Here is a 20,470-nt window from a genome sequence, read left to right on the forward strand (position 1 = left end):
CATCCTAATACATTTCTAAGGTGAAGAGGATAAAGCAAAAAATTATCTAGAGGGTGTTGAATTTTGGTATTGTCTTAATTTTTAAGAAATCAATTGAAGAGAGTATGGAGATTTTTCCTACTGCTCCCATTTTTGTTTCAACTGGTCTGCCCCAAAGTGACAGGCCATGGGAAAGACGTTGCGATCAACGTTGCTACCCGTACCACGTGTTTAGAGTACGTTCCAACAGGCAACCTCCGAAAAAGAAAGCCATCAAAATATACTAAAATCGTTACTAAAAGAGGGGGGCATTGAGGCCTCTGGGAAACCGCAAAACCGGAGAACCGACGAAAAAGGCAGCAAAACCGAAAACCTCATGCAAGACCTGACAAAACCGCTACATCTTCACCTTTAAAGGGGGTCAAAAAGGAAAAACCGAAAACCGCATCAGAGTTTTCGTGAAAACCGAAAGCCGAATGCAAAACACGTAAAATCCGCAAACCGCTCTGAACATCAAAACCGAAAAACCAAACCTTTTTGGCCCAAAAACCTAAAAACTGATCTAAAAATCAGTTAAAACCACAAAACCGAAAATCCTAAAGCCTCATAAAACGTATATTTCGATATTCTTAGAATTTAATTGCGTTACACAATTTGAGATGTGTTGTACCGACTGAGATAACGGGGTGTGGACAAAACCTGGCCTAGGCCATGGCCTACCCTGTGGCCTACCCTGTGGCCTACCCTGTGGCCTACCGGTGGTCAGATTTTTAAGAACATAAAAATAAAATCAGTAAGAGTCGAACGAATACGCTGGTGTACAATTATCTGTCTCTGAAAAGTACGGTGGCCTAGATGGCTCAACGCAAACAAAAAATATACTGCAGCAAATAAAAAATATACTGCAGCAAATAAAAAAAATCAAAACGCAAAGAAAAAAGTACCGTAGCAAATAAAAAAAATGCAACGCAAACAAAAAATACTGCAGCAAATAAAATATGCGACGCAGACAAAAAAAAAGAAAACGCGAACAAAAAAAATTGGAACGCAACGCCAAGGCTGGGTAATAGTTCTTAGTTTCCCGCCAAAACAGCATGAACTGGAACTCGTTTTTGGTTATGGACGAAAGCGATCTGCGTAGGATTATAGAAGATTACTTTCATCAAGGGTATGAAAATAAAGTTATTATCAAATTTTTAAAGGAGCAGCATGATACTGTCATAAGTTCGCTGCAAAACATGGTTTCGGAAAGGCGAACAAGCAAAGGATGGAACGAGTTTTGGCGGGAAACTAAGAACTATTACCCAGTCTTCCTTGGCGTTGCGTTCCAATTTTTTTGTTTGCGTTTTCTTTTTTTTTTTTTTTTTGCGTTGCATATTTTATTTGCTGCAGCATTTTTTGTTTGCGTTGCATTTTTTATTTGCTGCGGTACTTTTTTTCTTTGCGTTTTGATTTTTTTATTTGCTGCAGTATATTTTTTAGTTACTGCAGTATATTTTTTATTTGCTGCAGTATATGTTTTATTTGCGCAGTATACTTTTTGTTTGCGTTGAGCCTTCTGGGCCACCGTAGAAAAAGGGTATACTAAGAGGTCGCTAACACGATTTTCAACGTCCGAGGGAACGAAACACTGCAAATATCACAGCACTCAACCATAACGGTGGGGGGAGGGGAGAGGAGGGGACAATCTTGTGTAGTCAAAGAGGATATATAAATTGGCGGCTTTGTGATGCAGGCTGTCAGTTGGTAACATATGATGGAGTGCTGGTGTAGAAATGTAATGAACGGCGTTATATTGGAGAGCATAAATATCCAGGTAAGAAAACGCAAACATTACGTGCCAGGCCAATTTTTTAAGTGACCTCAAGTGCTGTAGAGTATTGAATTTGCAACGAGCACCCTGGGACACGCACGCATCGCCGTCGTAAACATTTCGCAAACTTTACTTGCTTTTCCAAAAAAAGGGCCAGTATTGCACTAATTTGAAAGGAGAGCTGATATGATGATGTGTGCCCAAAAGTTGCGTTTAACCGGCTTCTGTTCCTCGATTTCCTTATTCTATCAGAAGGTAATAAGAAATTTTGATCGGAATATGGCCGCCAAAACAGCAGAAGAAAGTCGTTGGTAAGACAGTACTCAGGAAAACGTTGAAAGGTTTCCAGCAATGCTATCCTTTTAAAAATCTGACCACCGGTAGGCCACAGACCACTTTGAGAAATGGCTGCGGGATTAGTATTCTTTTGTTTAAATTTAAATTAGCCCTACTGGCCTCGTTCTCCTGTACAAAATTCAAAAGAATACATTATCCTCAAGCGAGGCCAGTAGGGCTAATTTAAATTTAAACAAAAGAGTATTTATACAGCAGCCATTTAGGAAAGTGGTCTATAGGGTAGGCCATGGCCTTGGCCAGGTTTTATCCACACCCAGATAGCGTAACTGTCAAGTTGGTCGCGTGCTCAGATGACATTTTAATTTATGTGCTATAGAAATGAGAGCAATTTAGCTAAGTGTAGCCTTTCCTTGAAAAAAAGGCTTTAAGAACAATGGGTCTTTGTTTTAGACCAGTGGGTCTTCGTTTTAGACCACAGGGTCTTTGTTTTAGGCTAGTGGGTCTAAGGTCTTAGGTCTTCATTTTTGGGTCTTCATTTTTGAGACATCATTTTTTTAATGGCGTAGTTACTAAAAGTTGGAATCACCTGAAACCACCTGAAACCACCTGAAACCACCTGAAACCACCTGAAACCATCTGAAACCATCTGAAACCCCCATGGAAACCATCTGAAATTACCTGAAACCACCCAAGAAGCCATCTAAACCCACGTGAATTAAACATTATCGCAAATCGGTATCTTAATTTTCAGCATGACGCAAAGCTTCTGTTTTGCTAATTTACTCTACTTTACGTCTATTTTTATCTGTTATCTCACTGTCACTGACAATGAAATTAGTTTCAGTTTCGCGACGCATTCCAAGATCTCGTTTGATAACGAAGGGAAGAGAGATAAATCTTGTAATTACACACTGTGTACACGTTTTTCGAGCTGCGCGGTCTGTGGTCTGCGTTCTGCGTTTTTGAGGTCTGTGTTAACGAGACACCTGAGTTACTTTGTACGATTGTACCAAAAATGATTTCATATAGTAGAAGTACTTTAACGTTAAAACAGATATTCCGAGATCTCGTCTGATAACATCAATCACAAAAGAGAGATAGATAAATCTGGTAGTTACACACTGTATATACAAAGGAAAACTGATTGCGCACACGTCGACTGACTCAAAAGGCACACACATAACCTATGCAAGACTGGTACGGCTCGACAGTGGAGGGTCGTAACTGCGATATGTTCAATAAGAATTCAACTCCAATGTTTACATAGCAGTTTCGCTTACGCATTCCGTGATCTCGTTTGATAACAAAGGGAAGAGAGATAAATCTGCTAATTACACACTGTGTAGACCTTTTTCGAGGCGTGGGTATTCGAGGTGTGCGGTTTGCGGTTTGCGGTGTGCGGTTTGCGGTCTGCGGTCTGTGTTCATGTCTGCGTGCTTTCATGTAATTTTCAGGTAATTTCAGATGGTTTCAGGTGGTTTCATTGGTGGTTTCAGATGGTTTCAGATGGTTTCAGATGGTTTCAGGTGGTTTCAGGTGGTTTCAGGTGGTTTCAGGTGGTTTCAGGTGGTTTCAGGTGATTCCAACTTTTAGTAACTACCTTTTTAATGGCCCTCACGTACGCTTGAAATTCGATCTCAATATGTTAGTTATTGCCGTTAATTTTACACCCAAAGTCACACACAGTACGCTTGGGCCGCCTGTGGGGCTACCAGAAAAAGGATAAAAAAGAAAAAGGTGCGTGTGATTCTGGGATCATGCGAGTGTAGCTCGGTTCTGCGTTAAAATGGCGGCACGTGTGTCTCATCGCTGAAGTGTACTGGAGTCACTGGTGCAAATTGCGTTTTCCTCTCACACCGTGTGTTTCCTTTGGATAGTGATACTTCAAAAGTTATCCGAAAAAGCAGCGATGGTCAGGGATCTGTAAAGCAGGCGAGGTTGATGCGCTGAGTGGCAAGAATCATTTCAAAATAACCCATGTTTTGTACGTTGTTCTTGTTGGTGTGTTTTTCGGTAGAATAAAGGGTAGGAGGAAAGCTCAAAATTTCAGTGTAGTGGAACTCACCACTGCTGAACTTTTGCGCTTCCTGAAAAGAATGCCTGAAATCTAGGTGTCATAAGGTGGGAAGTTGGTCTCTTCTCCTCCAAATCGATCTTCTGGTTATTCTTAGATTATTTTAAACCCCAACATTTTCTTGGGAACGTTTCTCACCCTTTGAAAGGTATTAGTGAGTTTTTTCATCAAAGAGATGGTACTCCCTCTCTGGGATTAAGTTGTCCCCAAGTCAAGTGACTTTGACCCCAAGTGTACTGGGGTGGATGTAGGATTTAGTCAAGGGGGGTTTGGAGAATTGTCCCCCTCCTGAGGGGTCCCAGATTTTGAAAGCTAGGTCTTTGGAAACATGAGGTCTTCTGAGGGAAAATTTAAGGGGTTCGACTGAACCACCCCTGGATCCGCCCCAAGTGTGGTGTTGATCATATCATCGTCAATTTCTTAACCCTTTAACTCCCATGAGTGACCAAGACAATTTCTCCTCACTGTATCAATACAAAATCAAGCGGACAGGTGACAAGAATAAAGAAAAGCATTAACAAGGAGATTTTTAGTCGATCCAATATCAAATTCTCCAAGCTAACAGGATAAGAATTGTGTGGTAAACAGTAAACAGAATTACTACACAAAACAAAATATTTTAGTACATTGTGATCTGGGAACAAATTAGTGGTTGAACACTTCTTTCAGCTGGTTTGACTACAGGTTATTGAGATATTCGAAGTAGAAGGGTTATTAAAGCAATGCTACTGATACAAAACAAACAATAGGTCCATCTTCTTGCTATATTCTAACTTTTCACAAGGTTAGATAAGCTTTTTATCACCTGTCTTGATGAAAATGATTAGGATTGTTGTTATAACTGCTCTTGGGACAAGGTCACTCAGACTGGGGTTTGAGAACTTTGGGACCAAGTGCCTCTGGAAAATAACAATTAATTTATTTGACCAGGGCAAGAACTGAGATGGAGACATGAATCTTGTACCACAATTAATTGATAAAAATATAAAAGTCACAAACACTTCGAAGCTTCATGTTTAATTAAGGAAGTTGCTGATTTATTTGATTAACAAAGACCATTATTCATTTACTCATATTAATACTTTATTATCAAACTTATTAATTATGATTTCCATATTTTGATTGACAAGTTACTAATTGAAATTTAAAATAATATAAAAATTGTGTGTACATTTGAATCAGACTTAAATCAGACTTGAATCTATAAGTAAATCAGTAAAAACCATTTCCTTTTGTATATTTAGATACTATCAGAACTGAAACTTGTAAACTCTCCTTAATTGAATTAGTAATAGTTACTTAATATAAAGTTAAAAGTTAGCGTTGATTAAGCATTTTTATTATGGAGAGTCCACAAAATGTCAAGTTCATAATAATTAGTAGAGTTCTAAGTTACAATTTCACCCTTAAGAATTAACTAAATTGTATGAAAATCAAGTCTGTCTGATTTCTAAGGCTCAGATTGAACAACATACATGCAATGTTAAAGTGTAAACTTGTGATTGTAAGAAACCATTTTTAGTTAATTTTTTTCCCTTTCAGTGCACAGATCTAACCACATTCAGAAGATGTAGGGTAGATTATTAAATGAACTTCTCTTTGAATTTCTAAGCTATTTGTGCTAAAATAGCTTAATTTTGAGGTTTATGAAACTTTGTCATAAACTCACATCCAAAGCTTTTATTTCTGAAATAGTCAAACTTAAGCAACTATTTCTGAAATAGGTAGCTTTGATGCTTTTATTTCTGAAATGGTCATATTTAAGTGACTATTTCCAAAATAGATAGCTTCGATGTTAGCTATTATTTCTGAAATGGTCAATTTCGAGTGACTATTTCTGGAATAGATATAAAAGCTTTGATGCTTATATTTCTGAAATTGTCACACTCAAGCAACCATTTTTTGAAATAAATAGCTTTGATGCAATTGTTGATTACAAGTCAATAATTGCTTTCATAGAAAAGAGAATTTTCATTTGATGCCTGACCTACTGAAGGGTCTTCAAAATGTGATGAGAAAAGTGTCCTGAAAATGGAACAAAAACCCAAACTCTGAAAAAAAATAAGACAAAAAAAAAGACAAAAAGCTGATAACTCCAGGTATGTTATTTAATCTGAGCTCTAGTTATCATTAAAACCGTTTTGTTAATTAGATTGGTGTGGATATGCTCTTAAAGTCTTTAAAAATGTAAAACTAATCTAGTGCACTGAAGCCGGACATGTAAACCCCAAAAACCCCTCCATAAGGGGAAAAATGGGGACCATGTACCCCCAACCAGTGCTACAGTGCAACCTTTGGGGTTTTAAAGTGTCTTAAAAATATATACCTTAAAATTAACCCAACAAAGTTTTATCTGCAGATTGACTTTGAGGAGGTGTGTCAAAGTTTTCCACAATTTGACATATACATTCATTAGACGAGAAGCAAGCTTTAAGTGGTTATTGAAGAACTCTCACTCTTGAATTCAATCAATCTAATTTCTCTCCTTCAATATTTCAACTTCAGTCATTAGTAGAAGTCTTAATGTGCCTGCAACACAAAAGTACACATTTACATACTTGTATTAGTATGTAAGAGGTCAAACTTTGAAAACTAACTCATTTTGGTAGCTCACAAAATTTGATATGAATTAAGGCTTATACTAAGGAGTACACAATCATGGTAAATTGTGTTTTGCCACTGGGTTGCCAGCCTGATGTTCTGATTTTACATTGTTGGCGTTATCATGGCTTCTCGCTCACATTCATATACCAAAGTAGGCTTATTTCAAGAGTAAAATTGTGTTTTACCATCTAGTTGCTTGCTAGATGTCTTCGTTTTGGAGGAGCATCTATATAGTTCAAGTCATTGTGGCCTATTGCTGGCATTCCATATGCCCTTAAACTGAGGGCTTTAATTTATTATTATTGAATAGATATTTTTCCTTTTATAACTAAACCACCATTCCAGGCCTTGTTTATTTTTCCTACCTTAATTTATAAAGGACTTCATAACCATGCAGGAGTGTATCATCATCCTTGCAGGTTGACCAAACCAGTTTGTGTGACTGTGCAATCATCATTTGCCAGGCCAGCATTGAGCTCACACTACGCAGTCCAGGTACATATGAAACTATATATTAAATAAAATGAAATATGTTTATTTGCAAATGTAAAACACATCACATATGTATACAGATTGAATGATCACTTCTTCATAACAGGTTTCAATTTAATATTGCTTTCAGGCATATCCTGAATAAACTGCAGTTTGTACCTACATGATTATTGTGAGGCCAAAAAATAGTTATAGTGAACTGTTTAAAACTTTTTCCTTTCTTATTGATTATAACTTACAATTTTTGATGTGGTATCCTGATCAAAGTAATTCATTTGCCTCCAACTCATCATCATCTGTTGTATGTTACTGGCTGGTGTAATTATGCATGGAATTTGAAACTTGTGTATAGTACGAGTTTTGACCAACCTAAAGCTTGCTTGTCCAGGATGTAGGTTGTGGACTGGTGGTTTTCTCTGCAATTTTGGCATAGAGCAAAGACTGATCCAGAGAATTCTGATTGACTTCTTTGTAACATCATGGCAACTGTAAATTAAAGAACTTTCTAGCACAATATTGGATCTGCTTACTCAACTGTACGTTTTACTTAAAATTTAGAATGCAGCTTTCTTGGGTTTGAATCCCATAGTGTTTTAAATGCTTGTGGCCTGGGTTACATCCTTTTCCAATGAGCACTTTCACTACCTGTTACCCAGTAATAAAGACAGTTTTTCATGAACTTGAATCACATTCAGGTTTAAATGCTTTCAGTTTAGTTCTATTCCTCTTCTACTAAAGCACTTTCACGTTCTATAACTTAGTGTAAGAAAGTGTGTCATGGGTTTGAATCCCTTTAAGATTTAAGTTCTTTTGTTTCAGTGAGTTCCTTGTTTACTAATGAAAACACTTCCACTGTCTGTTACTTAGTGCAAGAAAGTGTTTAATGGGTTTGAATCCCATTAACATTTAAATTCTTTTGCTTCAGTGAGTTCCATATCTACTAATAAAAGCACATTTCTTGAACTGTGCCTTACCTGTGGCAGTATTTACACCAAAGAATAGGGTAAAGTATGATAGAATTTTAGTACAAGCTTCTGCTGGTGGCAGAAGTAAGAGGTATATGTAGAAAAGAGGGTTAACACTTTCCAAAAGAGAAGTCATTCAAGGATAAGGAGGTAGTATTGACAGTGAGAAGGAATAAACTGAGTGGAAAATCAGAATTGGATAGGATTACTGTAAGTTGTAGAAGCTGCACAGTGGTGGAATGTCTGATTTGATCATGTTCAAAGGAAGTGACACTTGGATTTGAGTTCCCTGACAATGACAGGTCTTTGGAACTGAAGGTATATCTCGTGTATGATTAGAAGGAGTTCGGAGTAATGTCAGCTAATGCTGACTTGTCAATAAGGACCGCTCATTGCATATTTGGGGAAATGAGCACAGGAATTAAGGTTAATGTTGGTATGTGTTTGTGGTAGAAAGGATGAGGCCCTCGTGGCATTTACACCCCTTGGTGACTTGTTGCCATGCAGCTTTTTGGCAGGAAGTCAGGTGTGGGAAAAGGACCACATCAGTGCCTGAACAAAGATCTGACCGACCTTCTGACGAGGAAGTTGTCTGGGAAACTGTTAACCATGAAGTGAAGCGGATATCTGTCAGAGGCCATCAACAACAAGATCAGACCACGACATAAACAGCTGCCTTGAATCTATGGTTTACCAAAGATTCATAAAGCCTGTACACCTCTGAGACCAATTATGAACACCTTTGCATATGATATGTTGGCTTTTTTAGCTTACATCTTACAATCCACAATCAGTCAAGCATGGTATTGTCAAGTGCTTTTACAAGGGTGCAAAAACATCTTGTAACAAAACCCTCCATTATCTCCAAGGAGAAGAGACAGTCGTCATCTGTTCTTGTTTTTAGTGGTTATCCTTCCTGTCCTTCGTGAATCTAATTCTCTGTTCTTGAATTGTGCCTTTCTTGTTGCAAAATTACATCCAAGAATAGGATAAGCAAAGATATAATTTTAGTGTACAGGTGAGAGGTACCTGTAGAACAGAGGTTTAATATTTTCCACAAGAGAAGTCATTCAAGGGCAAGGAAGTCCTGTTGATAGTGAGAAAGGAATTAAAACTGAGTGGAGATTTGAAGAAAATCAGAATTGCATAGGACTGTTATCGCAGTTGGAAAGTAACAACAAAATCACCCTCCTCAACACAACAGTTACAGTAGAACCTGATGGATTCCTTAAACCATTGACGTTTACAAGAAGCCAACACACACTGACCAATACCTGGCATATGATTCTCACCATCCACAATTAGTAAAGTGCACTATTGTCAGGTACTTTTATGAGTGTGCAAAACATCTTGTTAAAAAAACCCTCTGTTGTCTCCAAGTAGAAGTAACATCCATCATCTGTTCAAAATTGTTTTTAATGGTTATCTTTCCTCCCTTGTGCAGAGGTTAACAAAAACTAAGATACTGACTGCCAGCATTGAAACCGCCAGGGGGTTCAGATCCACCCACAGTCCTGCCCTATGTTAAATGCCTCTCCAAACAACTTTGCTGCTGTCCACAACAACAAAGCATACATGTAGTTTTGAAGTCAGATCACACCTAGTAAACCCAAAGGATGCTGTCCACCCAGTTAAACAGGATGGTGTAGTCTACAGGATTCCCTGCAAGTGTGGAAAGGTTTACATATGTGATACTGGCAGACCTATGCAGGAGAGAAAAAAGAACACGACAGGGATATCCGACTGACTAAGACGCTGACCTCTGCCATCTCAGAGCACACCCACAACTCCTGACCTGGCCATTATGTTTATTGATCATGATCCCCATTTCTATACACAGGGAGGGTGAAAGAGGCAATTCACATAAGACTTCACCCTAACAACATTGGCAGGGACAGTGGAATTGAAATACCAGAAGCCTGAATGCCAACAATAAAAAACACAAAATAAAGCAGGAGATCTGTGCGGCAGTGGACTACAGAGGGAGTCAGATCTAAAAGATGCACCAATCACAGCTGTGGAATTCCATCCAATCACAGCTGTGGAGTTCCATCCAATCACAGCTGAGCACAACACTGTATAGGTGACGCATACTTGCCTGGAGAAGACTAGCAGTATACAGTCAAAAGGTCACAATCGACATCCCAAGTGACCACGTTGTGAGACAAATGAGTACATAACTCTTAAGTGTTAATTGCCACAATAAATAACCAAAATTCTTGTACTTCATGGTATCTTTTGAGCCATGGTAGGAAAATAAGCAGTCCTGAAGATGTAAGGTTGCATGTAATCTGTCTATTAGAATTAGTGGTGCTCTTCCAAGTCTTTAATTTTAGACGGCTTGTTTTCATTTGTATTATACCTTCATATCATCTGTGTAGATTGAAGTGTAATAGTCTCTTTATAGCCTTTGCTTCTTGGTGGTTTGCTGTTATCTATGCAGTTGGATGAGAGAGCTGTCCTTGGGATTCGTGTATGATTGGAATGCGACCATGTTGTACCTTCAGAGAGGTGTAGAAAGTGTGATTATGTTGTACCTTCACTCTGAGGTGTAGAAAGTTTGATTATGTTGTACCTTTACTCTGAGGTGTAGAAAGTGTGATTATGCTGCATTGTCTTTGCCCAAAGGTGTCTTGTTAAAGACTGTGTAAAAGAAAGAGCAGTCTTCTTGGGTGGTCCTGAAGTAAGGTGGTATGTTGTCTTTGCCCAAAGGTGTCTTGTTAAAGACTGTGTAAAAGAAAGTGCAGTCTTCTTGGGTGGTCCTGAAGTAAGGTGGCATGTCATCTGGCCATAAGAATTAGTATTGATCTTCCAAGGTCTTTAATTTGGTTGGATAATTGATTTTCAGGTTAGCTTGTTATCACGTGTGTGGACAAAATTGAAAAAGTAGTGAGTGATCCTTTACGTAGGGTGTCTTGTATCTTCAGTTGACCTTGCTGCATTGTGGCTCATCATCTGCCTTGAGAGCAAGGATGTTCGTGATCCTTGAGGGTCTTCTGTCATCTTTGCTTTATGTTGCTTGTTGTTATCACAGCAGCAGGAGATTTGATGGTTTTCTGTAGTCTTTTAATAAGCAGCCTCTCATTATCTGCATGGAATGAAGTGTGATAGCTTCGAGTTACCTTTGGTCAAGCCAGGTTGCCATTTGTGTGATGGACAGTGTGATGCTCTTCGGTTCTCTTTGTCTTGTGGTTCCTTGATGCTATAGCATGAAAGGAAGGGTGAGGGTGATATTCTCCATTTTCTGTTGCCTAAATGTGGCTGTTGAATTGTGTTCAGTGATGGGCAGTGGTCTTCTATGGCCTATACTTGTAGGTTCATTTCTGTCATCTGTTTGGTATAAATTACAAAGGACTTCTTGTGTATTTTGCTTCAAGGCAGCTTACAATACATATTTTGTGTGAAGTTTAGATTGACTGAGTCTTGAGTACCTCCTGGTTTAACATGTCTCTTAATCTGTGAAATAACGAGTCTGAAGGTCTTTTGTCATCTCAGTTTTCTTTGAAGTAGCTTCTTATTGACTATGTGGAAGGCAGGGTATTGAATGGTCATTTAGATTTAAGGTGGCTTCTCATGTTTTTAGTAGGTATTATGCTTTTCAGTTACTATAATAATTGCCTCCGTGTAGCTTAATTGTCATCTCTTAGTTGGAAGTTTGATGTTCTTGCAGCCCATTCCTCCAGATGGCTTATAGTCTGTGTATTGAGAAGTTTTAAGGTGTTTCTTGTGGTCGTCTGGTAAATAGGAAGTGTGATAGTCTTCTGTGACCCTTACTCTAAGATGGCTGGTTTTCATCTGTGTGTTGTGAAGTGCAGTGATCCTTTTGTACCTTTTTTTCACCCTTTTTTTAGGTTTATTGTCATCCATGTGTTAGGAAATGTGATGATCTATAACCTGGCATTACATCACTGTGGCTTTTGCTGGGGTAAGGGGGGTTGATGTCATCTGATTGGTGGAATGTGTAATACATTATATTTTAGCTCTTGCTTTAAGGTTAGTTGTCATCTGCTTTGTTTGGAGTTGTGTTCCCAAAAGTGCTTTTTGTTTCCATTTCAAATATTGTTCTCAGATGTTTTGTTCTCTTTTGTGGCCCTCCTTTTTGGTTGGTTTGTCACAGTTAGCCATGGGGGTGAAAGCATGTGTGAATATAAAAGAGTATTTGTAGTGGCTCCTGATCCAAGGTGGCTAATCATATCACTGTGTAGAAGGAAGTAACCTTTTAACTCCATGAGTGATCAGGAAAGAATTTCTCCTTACAATATCCATACAATATCTAGCACACAGGTGATGAGATTAAAGAAAAATATCAAAAAGTGGGTCATTAGGTGATCCAATACCAAATCCTCACAACTAACATCTGTTCATAAGAATCATAATTATGTAAGATATATAGTAAGGAGAATTACTGGTGAGATCGTGGGAGTGAAAGAGTGAAGAAGTTCTTCTATGACCACCATGTGGGTTTTGTGATTTAATTGTGTGGTAGGATCAGTGCTATGCTCTTGTGTGGTTGGTTGTTGGGATTTATTGTGGCTTGTGAAGCCAGTAGTATTGCAGAGGTTTCATCTGATCCTGCAGTCTCTACAGGGTGTTGCTTCAAGGGGAGGGGGGGGGGGGGGGGAAGAGCTGTTTTCATATGTGTGTTAGGAATTAATATCAATTGTCATAAATGCTTCTCATGTGTTTCCAGTTGAAACCTTGTGGTTATATATAGGCCGGGGTAAAGCTATCGGTGTGGTGGAATATGTGAATAACGCTCCTCATTGCTAGTTTGTGGATATTGACAGGTTGCTCGCTGGAAAGCTTGATGTTCTTATCAGTGGTCACAGCTCTAAGGTGGTGTGTTGTCAGTTTTGTGGTAGGATATGTGGTGCTCCTCTGTGGTCATCTGTTGCAATTTTTCATGGTTTGTTGAGTTGTTTTAAAAGTGCAGTGCTCTGAGAGGGTCCATTTTTCCAGTACTTCTTAGTGGTAATTTGTGGTGTAACTTTTGTATTCTTCTGTGAGACCTGTGTATTGTTGGAAGCAAGTCATTCTTCTGTGGCTCTTGTTTGGAGGTGACTTGAAGTCAACTGAGTAGTGGGATAATGTGATGTTCTTCTGTCAGTAGCTTTTGTACTTCAAAGTAGCTTGTTGGGTCATCTAAAAAATAGAAAGTGAAATCCTCTCTTGCTGCCATCCATTTTTCCAGTTTCCCTGTTTTGGTCATCTGTGTGGTAGGAAATGGTGCTTTTCTTTGGCTTATTGTTTTTCCAAGTGTCTTCCTTGAGGTGGATTGTTGTGATCATCTCTCTTGGAAGTGTTATGATAATCTGTACTAACCACTGTAGTTTTTGTTCATGATGCCATCATTAAGGTTGTGGTGATCATCTCGAGAGGAAGGGTTGGATGTGTGCATGTAACTCATGTAGTTGAGATTGAGTTGCTATTTTGTGACCCTTGCTTCCTGTTGGCTTGTAATAGTCAAGATTGATTTAGTAGACTGGCAGTTTCCATGCTAAAGGCACAAGTTCCAGGTTTAAGCTATAAAATAAAAACTTTACACTTCTCAAGAGTGATGTATGATTTAATTTAATAGAGTTAACAAACATCTTTATGCATACCCTGAAAGTCCTGCACACACGGATTTGCATACAATTTCTTTCTCCTCAAGAGACAATTGATTATTTAATTCATGAAAATGTACATTGTTCCAAAATAGTGTTGTCTAATTTTCTTACGCACAGTAAAAAAATTGGCCAACCGGTTTCAGTGGCTAAATTTCAATATCAATTTTAAGTATTATCAGACATCTTCTGCTCCTTTCTGATTTCATTGTCTTTAATTGGACCACAAAATTTTGCATCTTTGTGTACTTATAAATTTATGTGCTGTTGAAAGACACAAATAGCAGGTAATCTGACCTTCCATATACATTTGCCACCTTTGTATTCCGCTCATTTTAGTAAATGAAAAACAAATTTGGCAATTTGTCAAAGTCCTTTTTGTCATCAAGTCATATACTTTCCAGTCATGTGTCAGCAGCTCAAAACAACCAAAACAATTAAACATATAAGTAAGCTGTTCACCTGGTTTCTTCTTATCCCAATTTGTGTTTTTGGCCTGCAACATGATGTCCTAAAAACTTAAGAAAAAGTACATGTCAGTACCACTTTTATACATGATTAGAAGGCTGCTTACCTTGCCAGTAGTTGTAGGAATGCCCCGAAAGTGGCATAATTTGTCGATGAGTGTGCTCCTGAAAAGTAAACTTTGTTGATTTAGTAAATTTTTTTCTTTGATAAAATGACACACACACTGGTTTTCTGGATTTTATTGGTTTTGAACCATATTTACATGATGAACGTAGTCTAGATATCCTGAAATTAAAATGGTAGTTTATTTCAAATGGGTTTTGCGTGGCAAACTTGCAGAATGCTAGCTGATAGAAACAAACAGTCCTGAAAAAAAGAAGCTGTTTAGTAGTTTGAAAAAATTACCCAGACGCTGGTCTTTATGTTTTTATTGTTTTCAAACTCTTTTACATCATGTGACCTATGTTTATTTTATTATCTTGGAAAAAAAATTGTTAGTAGATTAATGTTTTTTTGCATGGCTCGCATTAGCTGAAAAGTAACATTTTCCCTGAAAAAGAGAATTATGTCAGTAGTTTTTAGTTTATCTAAATACAATAATGGACACAGACACAGGCTTTTCTGTTTTTATTATTGTGAAAATGTTACATCATTTATTAAGTATAGCAGAAACGCGCATTCCTAAGTGAAAACTTTTCCATCTGAGGAAACCTCGAGCATTCCTGTGTCAGTAAAAATGTCGACACCCCGATGGAGTATACGAGTCACAAGCAGCCTGCTAACAATATTGTCGTTACCAGGCCTCTGTAATGAGTATAGTTAATTGGATGCCAATTATATGTTTATATGTTGAACCGATAGCCGAAAAATGATGACGGAAGTGAGTTTCGAAAGAGCCGAATAGCCGGAAGAATAGAATTAAAAGAGTTTACGTACCTGCTGACCCTACCTTTTCCGTGTTAGCTCCCCTCAGTGATCCACGTGTTCAGTGGAGAGTCAATATTTTTTACAACAATTTGGCGGACAGCAAGTTTGCTGTAATGTTAAGAAAATTGGCCTAAAGTATGTGTAAAAAGATAACAGTTCATTATGGGCCGTTTTTTTTTACTCAAAGCAATGTCCTCTCCACTGAAGCATCCTCGTGTAATTTGTGACGTTAGATGACGAGTTGATTTCTCAAAAAATTTTGGCTGTTATGATAAAATAATTGTTTTGAGTTGTAAACTTAAAAAACAACGACCCAAAATTTACAGACAGCTTTGAAGCTATCACAATGTACTGTACAATTGGCTTAATTTTTTGTGACCTAGACTGTTGTGTGTGCATCTCCTATTTCCCACTAAATGAAGCCTCGACTGGCGGCTTCAACTGGAGCTAAACCACTAAACATGATGGAAGTAGCAAATGAGCTTACTTCCCTTGCTGAATAGCTTAGTCTCCAGTTACGTACAATAAGTAAATGTCTGGTTGAACCTTTAGGCCAAAATGGTTTTGCCGAACTGAATTTTTTGGTATAATTTGGATGAGAGTCTCACTGGATACCAGTCCTTTGTGTGGCTGCTATCAAGTGAAACTTTAAGTGAAACTGAAATAAGTTTTAGTAGCGCGCAACTAAGCGGGAGATTTAGCACCGAAGTAGCTTGTGTTGATCGCAGACGAGGCGTTGTAGTTCCATGTTCCAGTCGATGTAAATGAAGAACTGTAGTCTTGCAGTTGATGCGGAAGTGAGAGCCGAAGCCGAAACCTATTTGAACCTAAACCGAGAACCTATGCCGAACCTAAGCCGAAAATACCTGAAAAGGAACCCAAAGGAGAGACCTAAAGGGAGGACCCATCCAACCCATGGGGACCCAACTAACTAGTCTAACTACATTAAATTAAGCCGAATACGAATTCTGTGGACTTCGAGCCGAAATTTGATGTAAGGTTCATCCAGAGCTCTGACTAATAACCCTCCATCCCAACCCAAAAAGAATGAGCTAACCAGTTTGAGTTTGTCTTCCGTCAGTATCTTCTTTCCCAGTTGAACATCTTTGAGTAAATCGTAAGATGTAGTGTAAATTGAAGAGAAGTGAAGAGAAAACCCTGGGTCTCATCTTCCAACAATCCAATTCCCCACATCTTACAATGTCCCCATCAGAGTCAAGCTGGTACATTGTTGCTTTAGTGGTGTGGTGGCTGGGCCAGGTGGTATGCTGACTTGGGTGCATTCCATAAGGAGGTCGTACTGAAACAAAAAAAATTCGATGGCTTATTCATTTTTAATCTGGTAGAGTTTATGTGTAAGAAAATGCACGAGTTATGCAAGCATGAGTGGTTGAAAGTATCGATTAAAGTGGCTCGTACCGGTTTTCATCTTTTTGATGGTTTGTAACTTTGAAAGAATACAACAGAAAGACTGACCAAGGCCAGTTGAACACTTTTACGGGGTTGAATTATATAATCATTGGTTATCCAAAAATAGGTGTTATTTCGTCACTAGCAGTTTCCATGGCAACGCTTTCATAGGCTTATTCAGACGCATTTTTTAGCTTGTGGCTTAAATAATTCGAAAACTAACCCGGTGACCCCATAATTTTTTTCAGTGATTGCTTTTGGCACTTGAAAAGGAAAATGCACAAATATTTTTAAAAAATTATACGGAGCGCAATTTCAGAAAATCTAGAAAAAAGGCAATTTCAGACATCGCAAATTTCCTTCCGTAGAATTTTCTTGTTTTTTTTTCTGATGATTCCTTTCGACGTCATTATCATATTGGAACAATAAAAAGAAGGGGTCACCGGACTTGTTTTCATGCAATAGCTTTCGTGAGTTAAGCAATTTCCACGCGCGTTCTCGCGCATTTAAAAATCTGGATTCTATGAGATCGACATTTACTCATGATTTGTTATAGCTACCGCTGACAATTGCGTGTGCTCGCGCGCGCGCCTACGATCTGATGTTTAAAGACGTTTACTGCTAAAAAAATCATTAAACAGCTGTCAAAGACAGCCTCCCGGGCTCATCTTAAAAATCCTACACACGACTTCTGGCTACATCATATTATTTTCCTTTAAGTTTCAAAGTCTTCTTCCACTTCAGGTAGATTATCCTTCACTTGAATTCTTTTTCCGCCGTCGCAAGGTTTTATATCGATTGAATACTTCTTTTAAATGTGAAGTGAAGCAACCTTCACTTCTCCGAAAATCGTCTTCTTTATCTTAGTTTCCATCCCCTGCATTTACAGTGGCCGCTTAACACATCAAATACAAGCTCTTAGATAAACTTCTCACGTAAGTAGAAAAATTCTTCGCGCCGCCATCTTTGTTTTAAATTTTCGTCTTTTAATCTCGCGCTTCTTTCGCACGTTTCTCCCGCGCGTGACGCAAGAGTAATCTGTTCCCCGCGCGAGGAAACTAGCGCGAGGAAACTAGCTCCGACGAAGGGCTAACGCTCGAAACGTCAGCTTTTGTAATCGTTACGGTGGCCAATTTACCATTTCAACTTAGTTGATATATCCAAATTATTTCGAAACTAGTACGAGCCACCTTAATGACAAACTGACTGAATGGTGCATACATGAATGAACGATGAACAGGCAACTAATATAAAAACAGCACCTTTGTCACCGAATGCTATTTGTAAGCAAGTATCAGTTGAAAATTACTAGAAACTAATAAATGGAGCCATGCATATAATACAGATAAGACCAGAGCCAGGGTTCTTGCACTTTTTCAGGAACCCAATTCAAGGACTTTTTAGGTCATTTTCAAGGACTTTTGCTCTCAAATTCAAGGACCTTTTGCATTAAATAGGAGCTGATAGAAATAAATAATAAAAAAAAAACATTGCTCCTTATTGTTAAAAGTAACAGATACAAACTCACTCAAACATTGTAATCAGACGCGGGATTGAGAAGAAAGCTCGTTTTCGCGATTTGTGCTAGAAACTTACACTTTCATTACCGAAAACAAAGAAAACTTCGACTTTCATGCATCTGCACTTATTTTTAAGGACTTTTCAGAAATTTCCAAGGACCTTAGTCTAAATTAAAGGGTTTTCAAGTCCTTGAAAACAGAATATTAAATTCAAGGACTTTCAAGGAGCGCGGGAACCCTGCCAGAGCTTAAACTCAAGCCAGGACAGTAAATATCTTAACAAGTGTAGGAACATTTATCTACCATACTAAATAACGCAAGTTTTTAGAGAGTTTGTGAGTTCCGAATTTAACTACGCAATTTTGTTAATGAGGAATTGATTCGCTATGAATGCTCTTATCTCCAAATTGTTTTAACCGAAGAAAGGATTAAAACGGTATCGGAAAGGAATAGCAAGAATCAGGAATATTCTTAGAACACGTTCTGAGAAAATAAATAGGAAAACCTGTTTTCGATTTGAATACCTTTACAGTCTATTTAATTTTAAAAGATACTATTTTAATTTTTTTCAAATGTAGTTGTTTTTTGTGGGTAAACTGTCAGTAGGAGTATTTTTAAACGGCAGTCATTTACTTTGGAGGAAGCAAAAATGGACTGAATTAGCGGTTTTTAAAAACAACGGGGCCCCGCCGAAAAAAAAAAAGAAAAAATGTAACAAACAACAATATAAAAAGCTAAAATGATAAAGTGACCGGTACGTGTTTCAGATTGTTAGCCGCGAACTTTGCGAGGATCGTGCATCATACGAACTTTGCTTTGTTGCGTAGAAACTTGAAGCTGAAGCCGAAAACATAACTTTTACTTTAACATGAACGGAAAAAAGAACGCAAAAAAGACTCTACTGCCGTCAAATTATCTAGTTTGACTCAGCAAGTTTGCTATCAATGAAACAATTTAATGTGTAAGACAAAAGAAAAATAGAATTGTTTTTGAAACATGCAGCACGTGTTTTACGCGCCAAATGCCAATCGCGGCTGCAAGTGTTTTAGAGACTTTTTTCACTTTTGAAAAAATTGCCTTACAAATTATTCTCAAGTCTTAAGCATTCGGTTTGAAGTGCTGAAATCTCCACTGGTGAGAAAAATTGTCGTAATGAATTATTACTCACCTCCTTCTATTTCCACTGCAGCGTGTCGGTCATATTTCGCGGTTGCGACATTTGCATTTGACGAACGCAAGAATTTGAGCCAAGAAGTTAGGAATTCTTCTGGTAAGTTCTGTAACGAAAACTGAAATGATAGTATGTCATTCAATTTGAGCTCACTTATGTTTAACAGAATCTCCGAACCAAACTTTAGCTAAAGTAAAAAGTGAATTTTCCGCAGCCAACAGAGCTACAAGTTACTCCGTGCAACACGTTGTGGTTCATGTAGGAAATTTTTTTGTTTCAAATTCATGCAAATGAAACCTTTTAAAACAAAAATCACTTACCTATTTCTATCATTGCAATTCGTCAAATGTATGTTGGGGTTCGCTACCCCATGAGCCTTGAAGAAGAATTTCATAGTTGCTTCTTTCGAAAGATTAAAACTGTCCGCCATCTTCTCACGCATTGTTGTCGGAATGGAAAGATTTGAAGAGCGCGCCCTGTCTCCTTTCGACCCCACGTGGTCCAAACTTATCGCTGATTGGCTTTTTTTGTGTCACTCGTCTTGCGTGAAACCATTCTTTAAAATATCTTCCAAGAGTCAGTCCTTTCCAGACCTCTTTTACTTCCGGTCCAGGAAACTAGGAGCTCTTTCCCCAAAAAACGGGATGAATTGCTGGGTAAAGTTATTATTGATCTATATTTTCCTTGGATTTCGATAAACTGCCAAAGACTAGTGAGACCTGCCTTAAATCCTACTATTGTTAATACAAAGTTATTAATCGACGTTTGATATTGAAATGGCCGTAGTAGAAATGGCACTCTCCGTATCACAGGAAGTGTTAGTTAAGCTGAGGCTGGACAACAGTATTTTTTTTTTAAATTTAAACTATTGTCTTTCGTTCATCTTTGCTTGTTGGTTTCTATATATTATTTGTTGTGTGTAACCCACACACAAAGATTTTTTTAAAATTATTTTCGACGTCGTAGAATTAACACCCACCTCGTGTTGTTGTATTTCATCTCATTGATTATATTGCCGTGCATTGCATTACACTACGCTATATTGCATTGAACTGAATTGTATTCTATTTTATGTTTTTTTCTTTTGTTGGGTCCAGGTTTATGTCAGAAAAGTTACCTATGGTATCGAGCATTGTAAGGGACG

The 20,470-nt window shown here is 38.1% G+C and overlaps 1 protein-coding gene and 1 long non-coding RNA gene across 4 annotated transcripts in view; one reads left to right on the forward strand and one right to left on the reverse strand.

Annotated features, from left to right (window-relative positions):
• Window positions 1-20,470, forward strand: part of LOC111329965 (uncharacterized) — a 22,262-nt gene continuing 1,792 nt past the window's right edge. For 2 of the 3 annotated variants that reach the window (XM_088746821.1, XM_088746823.1), the window contains exons 1-4: window positions 1-1,795; window positions 7,187-7,262; window positions 19,345-19,425; window positions 20,424-20,460. In XM_088746821.1, the coding sequence (XP_088602947.1) occupies window positions 1,733-1,795; window positions 7,187-7,262; window positions 19,345-19,425; window positions 20,424-20,460 (257 nt within the window). In that variant the 5' untranslated portion in view covers window positions 1-1,732. The remainder of the gene's footprint in view (window positions 1,796-7,186; window positions 7,263-19,344; window positions 19,426-20,423; window positions 20,461-20,470) is intronic. The other variant, XM_088746822.1, reaches the window with a different exon arrangement.
• LOC111329964 (uncharacterized) lies at window positions 6,257-7,638 on the reverse strand. Its single transcript, XR_015995977.1, has 3 exons — window positions 7,499-7,638; window positions 7,133-7,274; window positions 6,257-6,692 (listed from the first exon to the last, which is right to left on the reverse strand). It is a non-coding gene; the product is annotated as an uncharacterized LOC111329964 (long non-coding RNA).

Source organism: Stylophora pistillata, chromosome 1 (assembly GCF_964205215.1).
Source record: "Stylophora pistillata chromosome 1, jaStyPist1.2, whole genome shotgun sequence".
Taxonomy (NCBI): Eukaryota; Metazoa; Cnidaria; class Anthozoa; order Scleractinia; family Pocilloporidae; genus Stylophora; species Stylophora pistillata.